This window comes from Schistocerca serialis, chromosome 2, assembly GCF_023864345.2.
Source record: "Schistocerca serialis cubense isolate TAMUIC-IGC-003099 chromosome 2, iqSchSeri2.2, whole genome shotgun sequence".
Lineage (NCBI taxonomy): Eukaryota > Metazoa > Arthropoda > Insecta > Orthoptera > Acrididae > Schistocerca > Schistocerca serialis.
In genome coordinates this window covers 867,130,579-867,142,777 of record NC_064639.1, presented here as the reverse complement: position 1 = coordinate 867,142,777, position 12,199 = coordinate 867,130,579, and the positions used below count along the sequence as shown (strand labels likewise).

At 37.9% G+C, this 12,199-nt stretch overlaps 1 protein-coding gene across 10 annotated transcripts in view; it reads left to right on the top strand.

The window, feature by feature from the left end:
* LOC126458183 (zinc finger protein 665-like) overlaps positions 1 to 12,199 on the top strand; it is a 200,734-nt gene that overhangs the window by 34,375 nt on the left and 154,160 nt on the right. For 9 of the 10 annotated variants that reach the window (XM_050095053.1, XM_050095051.1, XM_050095052.1 and 6 more), the window contains one exon: positions 10,394 to 10,549. In XM_050095053.1, coding sequence (XP_049951010.1) covers positions 10,394 to 10,549 — 156 coding nt within the window. Of the gene's footprint in view, positions 1 to 10,393; positions 10,578 to 12,199 lie in introns of those variants that run through there. The other variant, XM_050095060.1, reaches the window with a different exon arrangement.

The following is a 12,199-nucleotide window of genomic DNA, read 5'->3' as shown; positions in this document are numbered from 1 at the left end:
AGCACTATGCGACTTAACTTCTGAGGTCATCAGTCGCCTAGAACTTAGAACTAATTAAACCTAACTAACCTAAGGACATCACACACATCCATGCCCAAGGCAGGATTCGAACCTGTGACCTTAGCGGTCGCTCGGCTCCAGACTGTAGCGCCTAGAACCGCACGGCCACCCCGCCCGGCCATCTTTTAGCACATATGGATTATGCCATAATAAAGAACCAAACATGATATAATACAGTACTGGTGCTCCAAGAAAATTTACATCCCAAAAACCACACTGAAAAGCATAATATCATGTTGAGGCCTACTTCATTGGGGATCTGGGCATACGAATGTGCACTTTAAGCTGAGTTATGCATTTTAGTATGGTTCACGAAATTCCAATGCCCTTGGAGAATCCTCTGATGTCTTGTTTCTTTTACCACATAATGTATTATCTTCTAATGTTTTACACGTTCGTACATGCAGGCTTCCTATGTCATGGTGGCTGCGCAAGTGCAATGACACATGTTATCTGTGCTGTCTGGCAACTGCTGAAAGGAACCTGTTTCTAACAGGTTGCGGGAAAATATTGCGAATGGTGCTTTGAAAAGCGTTACTTTCAAAGTAACTTTCCTTTTATGTAAGTTGAACTATATGCGAGAATGTACCATGAATTTCTTAAATCACAGAGCATTTGACTCTCATTTAAAAATCAACTCTTTGATGACGAGCCATTTAGAAGAATTTCAAGTCCTGAAGATCAGACATTTATTTCATTATTAAAAATTTTACTAGCACATTTGTGTGATGTATCTTAAAGTGTAACACGTGCAAGAAAGATCAATATTATATGCAAAAGCTTATCTTCTCTTGCAGCTTATTAACCTTAGAGACGAATATTATGTGTGAAAGTTTTGCTTTTCTTGTAGCAACAATATGTATGTTAATTTAAACTATTAACTTTCCCTGTTTGTGTGTTCGTGCTGCTTAACAGTGATGTTGCTGTTGACTGACTACATCACGTGTCCTATACTCTGAACATCCGCTGTCATCTGCTGGCAAGATTACGTGACATGACCTATGACTGGCTTACAAAAGCACATCAAAATCTCGACTTTAATGACTACGATGTGTGGTGGAATTTTAATGTATACTTTCATAATACAAAAATACGCAGGTTACATGTTACTGCACATCAAAGATATTTCCAAAACGTGTCTTTTTCCCTGAGTGCCAGGAAATCTTATGCCTTTGTATAAAACCATAGCCATTCAAAGGATTGACAAGTTTTGCAGTTCCGAGGGAAAATACACTGTCACTTAACATGAAAAAAGTGTGTTTTCACCCAGGAGAAAGAGTATTTTTAACTTGGAAATACGGGCTTTTTTTCCTTGTCCACATATACACCCTGCCAGATTATACTCAGGTATGTTAATAGCACTTAGTCAGAAATGAAAAAACGAATTTAAGGAGGGAGGTGGCAAAACAAGGAGGGAAGTAAAACATATCCCAGCTTGCTTCATCACAGGTCGCCCTCTCTCTCTCTCTCTCTCTCTCTCTCTCTCTCTGTCCTAGATCTCTCAAAAGCCTGCTCTCACTCCAGGCCCCGCCCTCCTCGACTTATAAAAGAGGAAGAGGAGGAGGAGGAGGAGGAGAAGAAACATAAGTCCTGAGACAAGGTCCTTCCAATGTCCCCTGCCCCCAGTGGTGCCGACTCTCCCCCCCCCCCCCCCTCCACTCCCTCATGCAATCTGAGACAGACTTCTTATTTCCTTGTTGGTGGCAGATAGAGACCTAGGGCTGTGTCTAGTTTTGCTCCGTTTGCCACCCATTTGGATCCCACTTTTGTGCTTATTCAATGGAATTGCAAGGTATACCACTGTCACCTTCTGGAGTTGCAATTCCTTATTGCCTTTTACCCTGCAGCTTCTCCTGGAATTTCGTTTTATTTTTGCTCACTCACCAATCCTTCATGGGCTCCATGGTTTGTCAGAACAGTGTCAGCCTTTTGAGGGCTTCCGGTGGCATCTGCACATTGGTCCACACAGATTTTAGCACCTGGCTCCCCCATCTACATCTATATCTAATCCATACTCTGCAAACCACCATGAGGTACATGGCAGAGGGTACTTCCCATTGTACCAGTTATTAGAGTTTGTTCTCATTCCATTCACATATGGAGCGTAGGAAGAATGATCATTTGTGTGCCTCTGTGTGTGCTGTAATTCCTCTGATCTTGTCCTCACAATCCCTACATGAGCGATACATCGGGGGTTGGGGGTTGTAGTATGTTCCTAGAGTTGTCATTTAAAGCCAGTTCTGGAAACTTTGTTAGTAGACTTTCTGGGATAGTTTACGTCTGTTCAAAGAGTCTATCAGTTCAGTTTTTTATCATTTCTGTGACACCACTCTCCAATGACAGGTGTGCGTGCGCGCGCCTACACGCGCGCGTGCGCGCGCACACACACACACACACACACACACACACACACACACACACACACACACACACACACACACACACACACACACACACCTGACCATTCTTGCTGCCCTCCTCTGTATTCATTCAATATCCCCTGCTACTTCTATTTGATATGGATCCCACACACTTGAGCAATATTAGAATAGATTGCGTTGGTGATTTGTAATCTATATTCCTTGTAGACTGATTGCACCTCCCCAGTATTCTACCAATGAACCGAATTCTACCACCTGCTTTACTCACAACTGAGCTTATGTGATCATTCCATTTCATATCGCTACAAAGTACTACAGCCCGTTACTTGTATAAGTTTGGTGATTCCAACGGTGACTGATTGATATTATAGTCATAGAATATTACATTTTTTTGTTTTGTGGAATCCACATTTTTAAAGTTCTGAACATTGAGAGCAAGTTGACAGTCTCTGCACCACTTTGAAATTTTATCAAGATCTGACTGAATATTTAGGCAGCTTCTTTCAGATAGTACTTTATTACAGATAATTGCATCATCTGCAAAAAGTCTGAGATTACTATTAATATTGTCTGCATGGTTGTTAATATACAACATGAATAGCAATGTTCCCAACACACTTCCCTGTGGCACACCCAACATTACTTCTACATTTGACGATGACTCTCCATCTAGGATAACATGCTGTGTCCTCCCACCGAAAAGTCCTCAGTCCAGTCACAAATTTCACTTGGTACCCCATATCATTGTACTTTTGAAAATAAGTGCAGGTGTGGTACTGAGTCAAATGCTTATCAGAAATCAAGAAATACTGCATCTGCCTGACTTGATCCAAAATTTTCAGCATGTCATGGAGAAAAGCATGAGTGGGATCTCACACGATGGATGATTTTGGAATCCCTGGTGATTGCCATTGTTGGAGCTCAGAATATGTTCTAAGATTCTACAACAAATTGATGTCAATGATATTGGTTGGTAATTTTGTGGATCACTTTACTACCCTTCTTGTAGACGGGTGCTACCTGTTCTTTGTTCCAACTACTAGGCTTGGTTTTTTGTTCGAGGGATCTGCGGTAGGTTATAGTTAGAATAGGGACTAACTAAGCCACCGATTTAATATAGAAATTGCGTTATTCCCCACATTGTCTCCTGAACATCCCCCCCTTGGTTAGTTCCTCGGCCCTGGATTCATTTGTATCTTTTTCGGGGTCTGAAAGCCTCCATTGCTCCAGTGGTGTTCCATTGTTTGTTCTGCCCACTCTTATGGGAGTTTCCTAATGCTGATGTTTTTTACATCAATAGCTCTAAATTTACCAGTCACATAGGATATGCCTTCACATCTTCCATTCACACGGAACACCATCTCTTGCCTGCCATGTGTGGGGTGTTTACTGCAGAACTGATAGCCATTTATCAGGCCCTCTGCTTTATTATAGATGGTCCTCCTGCATTTGAATTTCGTTATGTACAGTGTACAGGCTCAATGAGTGCCTTGCATGGTGCCCCCCCCCCCCCCTGCCCCTCTGTCTCTGCCACCCATGATGTTCTCGCCAAATTCATATTATTGAGGAAAAAGGACTTGTTTCACAAAGCGCCTAGTTTCCAGCGCACGTTGGTCTATTGATTATTCGTATGATTTTCAAAAATGTTCAAAAACCAACAGGGATGCATCCCTGTTGGTTTTTGAACATTTTTGAAAAAATTCTAAGCTGATTTCTGAATGATTCATAACTTGATTTTTGAATGCGTGCATAGTGCACTGGATGTCTCTGCCAGGGGAATCACCGTCGCATCTAGAAATAAACTTCCTGCAGACAAAAGGGGATGGGTCTATACGAAAGCCGAACAGGTGAATGCCAATCGCTGTTTATGTGGTTGACTGGGTTCACAAATGATCAGCATTGTTATAATTACTAGCGCATTCCATAGATTCAGACCACCAGAGTGGAAGTAAACGACTAACAGGAATAACAGGCAACAAAGATTATGTATTGCTTTCTCCGTATATCCAAGAAAATGAAATTTTGACAGAAAATTTTTGGCCAGACCGCGACACTACTAATGGCCAGTTATATATTCCGCGGCTAGCAGCTGCTAAAGTTCTATTCTGGGAGTAATGTGGAAAATGCCTTGTACGAACAGGTAATAACGCCTAACCGGAGAATAAATGCGGGTTAACTAAACGGTTATTGTGGCAGGGTTAGTGTAGTTGACCAGAGAATAAGTTTTGACACTGGCAGGAATAGTTACAGGATTAGTGATGACAAGATTATTTGTTAGAACGGGGAAGGAGAAGAAATGGGGACTCTCACAATTACGGTAGAATATGATGATTCTAGATTTATATAAAAATTTCGTATTACAACTGTTCAATCTCATGGTTCAGAAGCTAGAGAGTATGAATGAAACGTGAAATTACTTCCTAACATAAAACTTGTTGCTTGTAGTAGGCCTAATAGGCATTTGATATTGGTACTTCATGAATTATATTCTGTTGTTATAAAAATGACCATTTGTGCCAAAACAATCTTGTTTATTTGGTGTGTGTAACAATTGCTGCAATATTAGGAAGGCCTATTTTGTTTTATCTAGCAGACAGTGACAAAATACACGTAATCAGATCGAGGAGCCACATCAGTCTTGGGTACTATTTGTATTAACAGCTTTTCTAGTATTAGACAATGACATTTCATTTTTTAATGTAGCAAAATGTTGACGTACTTTGATGAGGTAATAGATTCTTTCCCATAAAGGAAAGTACGCCATATAAAGCTGTGGCGACATTAGAGAGAAAAAGAAAGCAAGGACTTAAGGATTGAAGATATTTGTACTGTCTTGCTTGTTTCTTGTCTTTACTCGTTTTATGTATCCTATATTTAATTTTATGTCACACAATACAGCAAGTTATTAGCTAATAGGCTGTAAAGACTGCAAATTTTCTGAAGAGCTCTTGTTCTGCCGGCTGCAAATAATCCCATCCAGTATTAATCGCGAGATTTTTTTTTAAAGAGGGGCAGGATGTCATACTGGCTGACTGGGAGCAGGAGAGGCACCACAGGACATTTTAATTTCCATTGGCTTGAATATAGTTTGATGGCACCCATTACAATTACATGTTTGAATTCCACAGAGCGAAATACAGAGATGTGCGATGGAAGAATGTTGTGTGAAGAGGCATGGCACTGCACTTCGGCTCACTTAAGACCAAATAACATGTCTTACGTTCCCTCGAACATATGTGTTTTATGTATCAGACTCTTCAGAAAGATGTGCGCAACAAAATGATTTTTGAAACGTCGATTTTTTAAATTTTTGGCGTCCTACCTCAAATGCTCTAGGGAGGGGGAGTGCCACTGTCTAATATTGCTGCGGTTTGGAAATATTGTAGATCTGGATCTGAAGCACAGAGCAGTCTGAGTTGTCGTGGGGAAGTGGTAGTCTCCACATGACCCGTGTTTATGTTAAGTGATTTTGCTGTTTCCTCTTCTTTTGTTGCTCTCACGCCAAATGAAAACAAAATGGATTTCTGTGGCCAGGAGCTATCAAGTGAATTAAAATACATTCACATAACTACGGAACGGCTTCCACTTCGTCCCCTACGCTCCTCGGAGTATGGGACCTCATCAACATCATCAAAATATGTTATTAGTTTCAGATTTTATTTTGTTTCCACCTCTCTGACAGTCAAGCGTTAATCGCCTTGCAGAACAATGAAGTTATTTTTGTGTATTTTTTAAAAGAAATTTGACTTTTATTAATCTTCTCTGCTGAGCCAGCGGGTCAATATTGGTATAGCATAAGTATTTATAGCTTTTGTCTTGTTTCTTGCTGTCAATTCTGTTTTCAGTATTTTTGTTAGTCTTTGTCTACATTTTTCTTTTAGTTCTTCTTTAATATTTGTATTATCTATTCCTATTTTTTGTCTGTATCCTAGATATTTATAGGCATCTGTTTTTTCCATCGCTTCTATGCAGTCGCTGTGGTTATCCAATGTGTAATCTTCTTGTTTAGTGTGTTTTCCTTTGACTATGCTATTTTTCTTACATTTGTCTGTTCCAAAAGCCATATTTACATCATTGCTGAATACTTCTGTTATCTTTAGTAATTGGTTGGGTTGTTGATTTGTTGTTGCCAGTAGTTTTAGATCATCCATGTATAGCAAATGTGTGATTTTGTGTTGGTATGTTCCAGTAATATTGTATCCATAATTTGTATTGTTTAGCATGTTGGATAGTGGGTTCAGAGCAAGGCAGAACCAGAAAGGACTTAATGAGTCTCCTTGGTATATTCCACACTTAATCTGTATTGGCTGTGATGTGATATTATTTGAATTTATTTGGATATTAAGTGTGGTTTTCCAATTTTTCATTACTATGTTTAGGAACTGTATCAATTTAGGATCTACTTTGTATATTTCCAATATTTGTTGTAACCATGAGTGGGGTACACTATCAAAAGCTTTTTGGTAATCAATGTATGTTCTTCATTTATAATTTTGTTCTGTGTTGTATGTGTCATTAATTTCTGTGTAATGACTGAAGTTAATATTTTGTATATTGTTGGTAGGCATGTTATGGGGCGATATTTTGCTGGGTTTGTTGTGTCTGCTTGATCTTTAGGTTTCAGATAAGTTATTCCATGTGTAAGTGCATCAGGGAATGTGTATGTGTCTGCAATGTAACTGTTAAATAATTTAGTTAGATGTGAATGTGTTGAGGTGAACTTCTTTAGCCAGAAATTTGCTATTTTATCTTTTCCAGGGGCTTTCCAATTGTGCATAGAATTAATTGCTCGGGTGACTTCATGTTGCAAAATTATCACTTCAGGCATTTGTGATATCATCTTGTATGTGTCTGTTTCTGCTTGTATCCACCGTGCATGTCTGTTATGTTGTACTGGTTTGACCATTTGTTGCTCCAGAAGTGTTCCATGTCTGTTATGTTTGGTGGATTGTCTATTTTAATGTGTGTGTTATCTATTGTGTGATAAAATTTCCTTTGGTTTGTGTTGAATGTTTGGTTTTGTTTCCTTGTATTTTCACTTTTTTTGTATCTTCTAAGTCGTTTGGTCAATGCTTGTAATTTCTGCTTCATCTAATTACTCTATCGCTTCTTATTGTGAGATTTTACCTAACCTTTTTTGTTTTTTGTCTGATATTTCATTTCTTATAAATTGTGTTAGCTGTCTGATGTCTTTTCTCAGTTTTTCTATTCTGATCTGTAGCCTGTGTTGCCATGCTGGTTTTTTGGGTTTCTTCTGTGTGTTGGTTGGTTCTGATCTCTGCCTAGTATGTATATTTAGTGTAGTGAGTGCTCCTATATAAACCAGTAGTTGTAACTCTTCCATAGTTGTATTTCATTTATTTTGTTGTGTATGATTGTGTTGATAGTTGTAATTGTTGTTTCGACTTGTGGGTTATTTGGTGGTCTATGCAAGAATGGTCTAATGTCTGTATTTGTGTCTTTGTATTCTATATATGTCAGCTGAAATTTTTCTTCTATATCTAACATGCGTGTCACTTCGTGTTCTATTTGTGCTTGTTCTGGTGGCTGTCTTAAGTGTTCGTTTTCCTCTGATTGTTTAATTGATGCCTGTTGTTCTTGGTCTGTTTGCTCTGGGATGTTTGAGTCCATTACTGTATTTTCTTCTTCTTCTTCTTCTTATTGCACATTATTTTGTTCCAGTATTTGTTGGACTTGTTGTTTGATGTTTTCTAATTCTGACTGGAGTATCCTGTTATTTTTGATTATTACACAGATCTGATTAGCTAGTCATTGTTCTGTTAAAAATTTTAATTCTGGGTATCTGGTAATAAATGTTGTGTATACTCGTGATCTGTATCCAGTTGTGTTGGTTCCTAAGTTTGTTGCTTGGTAATAACAGAACATGAGGTGTTGGTTAGCTTCATCTGACCATCTCATCCTCTGTCTTTGTTTTCCTTCTAGGGTGGTTGCCGGAAGCATATCCTGCAAAACACCTCTATTTGGATTTAAATCATTTTCCGTGTGGCTAGCAGTGTCGTTACCATTGTGGACGGGCATAGGGTTCAAGCGTCGTCCCCAACCATGACAGCGCTTGTCAGAGGCTTCATTAATTCTGTCCTGAACCAACTAATCACACTAAAAGGGGGGTTAGCCCTATTAATGGTTTGTTCTTTTCGTCGCCTTTTACGACTGGCAGAGTATATCGGAGGCCTATTCTTTTCCCGGGCCTCCACGGGATTTATTATTGTTTTTATTATTATTATTATTATTATTATTATTATTATTATACCTGGCACTATTACTAACATGACTCCTGTTAATTTCTATTACAATCCCTCTGGAATTTTAATTTTAATTCAAATCATGATAGTTTTAGTATCCTCTCATCCTTTTTTTCTTGAAGCATTTTCTTGCTTTACTGCTGAAATGATATGTTCACACTGTCCAACAGTTATCTCTAATACATACTGATTCTGATGTGGTTCTGTGAGTTGAGTTGCACCTGATCTGCTGACCCTTTTATTTGCATTATAACAGCTCATTTTCTTGCGTTACTTAAAAAAGATAAAACAAGCTCTTAATGTTGGAAAGTCAGAAATATTATTGGGTTTTCAGTAAACTTAACCACAAGTATCATTGTTCTTATTTAGTGCAACCATTGCAGCGGCACGGTTCCTTTTTTGTCCTTTTACTTGCAACTCGTTGCAGCAGATCGCCGATAGGAAAGCCGATCAGAAACCTATTGTTCTGCAACTCGCACCAGGCTACATACAACATAACTATTCAAAAAATTGGGAAAAGGTCTTCATTTTAAATGAAAGGTGGAAATACTGGCAAAACTACGGTATATCCTGAAGTCAAGAATTACGCCTTCACTGCCAAGCCTGTGCTAATCCTAACAGAGTCACGCACAAACCCTTTCACTCACATTAGCAAGTTTATGGTAATGTATTTCCCGAAATCTGAACAGCTGCTAAACATGGATTGCTCTTAAATAAAAATCCTCTCCACTTTATTAAGTTTATCAATGTCTAATGCACTCAAGTTTTTGGTCACCGATCTGCTCAATATGCCACGCAGGACTTACTGTCTTTTCTTGTACACAAAATTACTTAAAAAATCCATACTTTATAAAAACCCATGGGAATAATATGCCTTCACTTTAAAACACTTGTGAGGCATGTAGCGCAACTAAAACCAGCAAACTATAACTTTCTTCGGAGCTCATACTACACACGACCATACCATTGAAAGGCTGGGCTCCGACTACTTAGACTGCTGTAAGCATTCTCTATCTCCAAGAGAAAAGACACACGAAGAATATTCTGTTCTGATTGGCCAGTTTTCTTTAAGGCCAATAGAAAAACATTATTCTCTCACATTAGTCCGCACTTTTCTTCACTAACCAATCAACAAATAACACACTTTTGAACTGTACTTTTTCTCGAAATAAATATTTAACATTCTGATATTTTGTTTATTCTTTACGTTATTAACTATTTTCATTTTCATTTGCATTCGAATTAGCTTTCCTTTTACCATAAACTTACTTCACATATTATAATACAATATTCCCCGTCGTCTGCATTCACACTGTCTTAAAACTTTCTCACACAGCGTTCATTAGTAGAACAATGACCTATGTATTTACTTTAGACCACATTCACGCGTCATTCACACTGCTAAAAAAAGCATATACAAAACTGTACAAGCATAAATAAACAAAACAGCCTTCAAGAATTAAACAAAACAATTCACAAAAACATTCTCTTCACCTGTTTCTTGAATGTCTGTGTCCGCTACTGTACTCCAGTGGATGAAAATTAGAACTATGTGCTCATCTGAACCCACTTCAGACCATCTGTTACTGTGCACGCATGAGTCATTCTGCCGTTACACAGGCTCTAGACAGGAGTACCATATTGTGCTGCAGCATTCATGTTAATTCATTTTTACTTTTTCTATTTCAGGAGCAAGCATCAGCATCTGCTGTTCACAGAAATACAGGAACATCAGCTGATTTACGTGTGGGAACAGCTGTTGCCCTCTCTAGTGTGGCAAAATACTGGGTTCTCACAAATTTATTTCCAAGTCCGCTTTCACAAGTGTACATCCAGCCATCTCGAGTAAGAATGTTGTTCTGTTTTTGTTTTGGTATGCATTGTTATTATTAATCTGAGTTAGTATTCTTGTAGAATGATTTGCTGATTATAAATTGAAAAGAGATTAAAAATCATTTAACTTGAACATAATAGTTACTCATTAAATAATGAATCTTCTATAGTAGACAAATAAGATGATAACTGGGGACCTTTCTGATGTTGAATAGGTACAGAAAAAAGAAATGAGAAATGATGAGTGTAAGAGGGAATATATGGTTCTTATTAAAATTGTTTTGGACTAAATTTAAGCAATAAAAATGCTTTATTAAAACAAATTGAAATTATCTAATGGAAGATGAGGTTCGGGAGTAAAGTTCTGGACCAGCATACTGCTATGATATGTCACGAAGCTCCAAAAACAAAACACACAATTCTGCAGAGCCATAAAAAGTTGTACGTAGTAGTTAAAATGTGGCAAAAGTTTAGGATTCACCAGTGCCTACCTTTTTCCTTTATATCATTTTAAGGAAACAGTAGAAATTCTAAATCTGCGTAACTGGATGACATTTTTAGATACACATCACTATTCCAAGCTGAAAAACCTAAATGTTACTCTTTGTTTAGGTACATGCCATATTGTTAAGACTGTTGTAACCTTGTTTTAGATACTTCCATTTTGAAGTGGGATTGTGAAAATCCTTCTTGATTAAAATAAACTAAAAGAATCTTATTGATCAGCAGCATATGAGGGAAGACGTGTGCAAGCATACTGGTTTACTGGCTTTACGTCCTGTTATAAGCTCTCCCACTCTCTTTGGATATGACACTACGCGATGTGACACTGACACATTATTACCCTTAAATAGATTTAAAAAACAGTAATTTGAATGATTTAATATATATTTTTTAAAGAAAGGTAGATGTCAGCAGATGGTTGTTGTGTGTATTGTCGTCTACAATACATACAGCTCACCGTGGTAACACAACTAATGCATCACACCAAGTTCAGAGTGAAGCTGAGAATGTGACGTATAGGGAAAATTAGCCACCATGAAAATCTTTTAAATGTTTGTAGGGTCTTTGTCCGACTGGTGTATGCCACACGGCGATGTTGTTATTAGTAGACGAATGACTGAATCATTCTTTGTGTAGCTTGCATGAAAATCCTGCAAGATACAAATAAAATGACTGGTCCAACTGCCTCAGGGACACATAGCGTAAGACACAGTGAAATTTAACAACCGGTCATTAATGTCCTCTAACAATGTGCCATTAATGCCTCTGTTCCAGCCACAATCCTCTGGTAATGTATCATACAAATTAAAAATAATACAAAAGTGACATGGTTTTTGTTGGAAATAAAAAAGGCAGAATAAATGTAAACTTCATACTACATAAGAAACCCTAATTATCATTTACATAATAATCTTTACAGTGAGCACAGCAGAATGGTGTTCGTGCCGTATGAGAGTCAGACAACGAAAAACAAAACTGCAAGAGATAACAAAACATCTGAAGTATAAAAATACCAAATGAATGAAATAGTCCAACAATTAACTATGATGTTTTAGGAGTCGGTACACTCCTGTAAATGCATAAATTTTAAATTAAGAGCAGGGGTGCATTGTTTACAGAGTCACTTCACAAACAGTTCATATATACAAAATGGGAAGA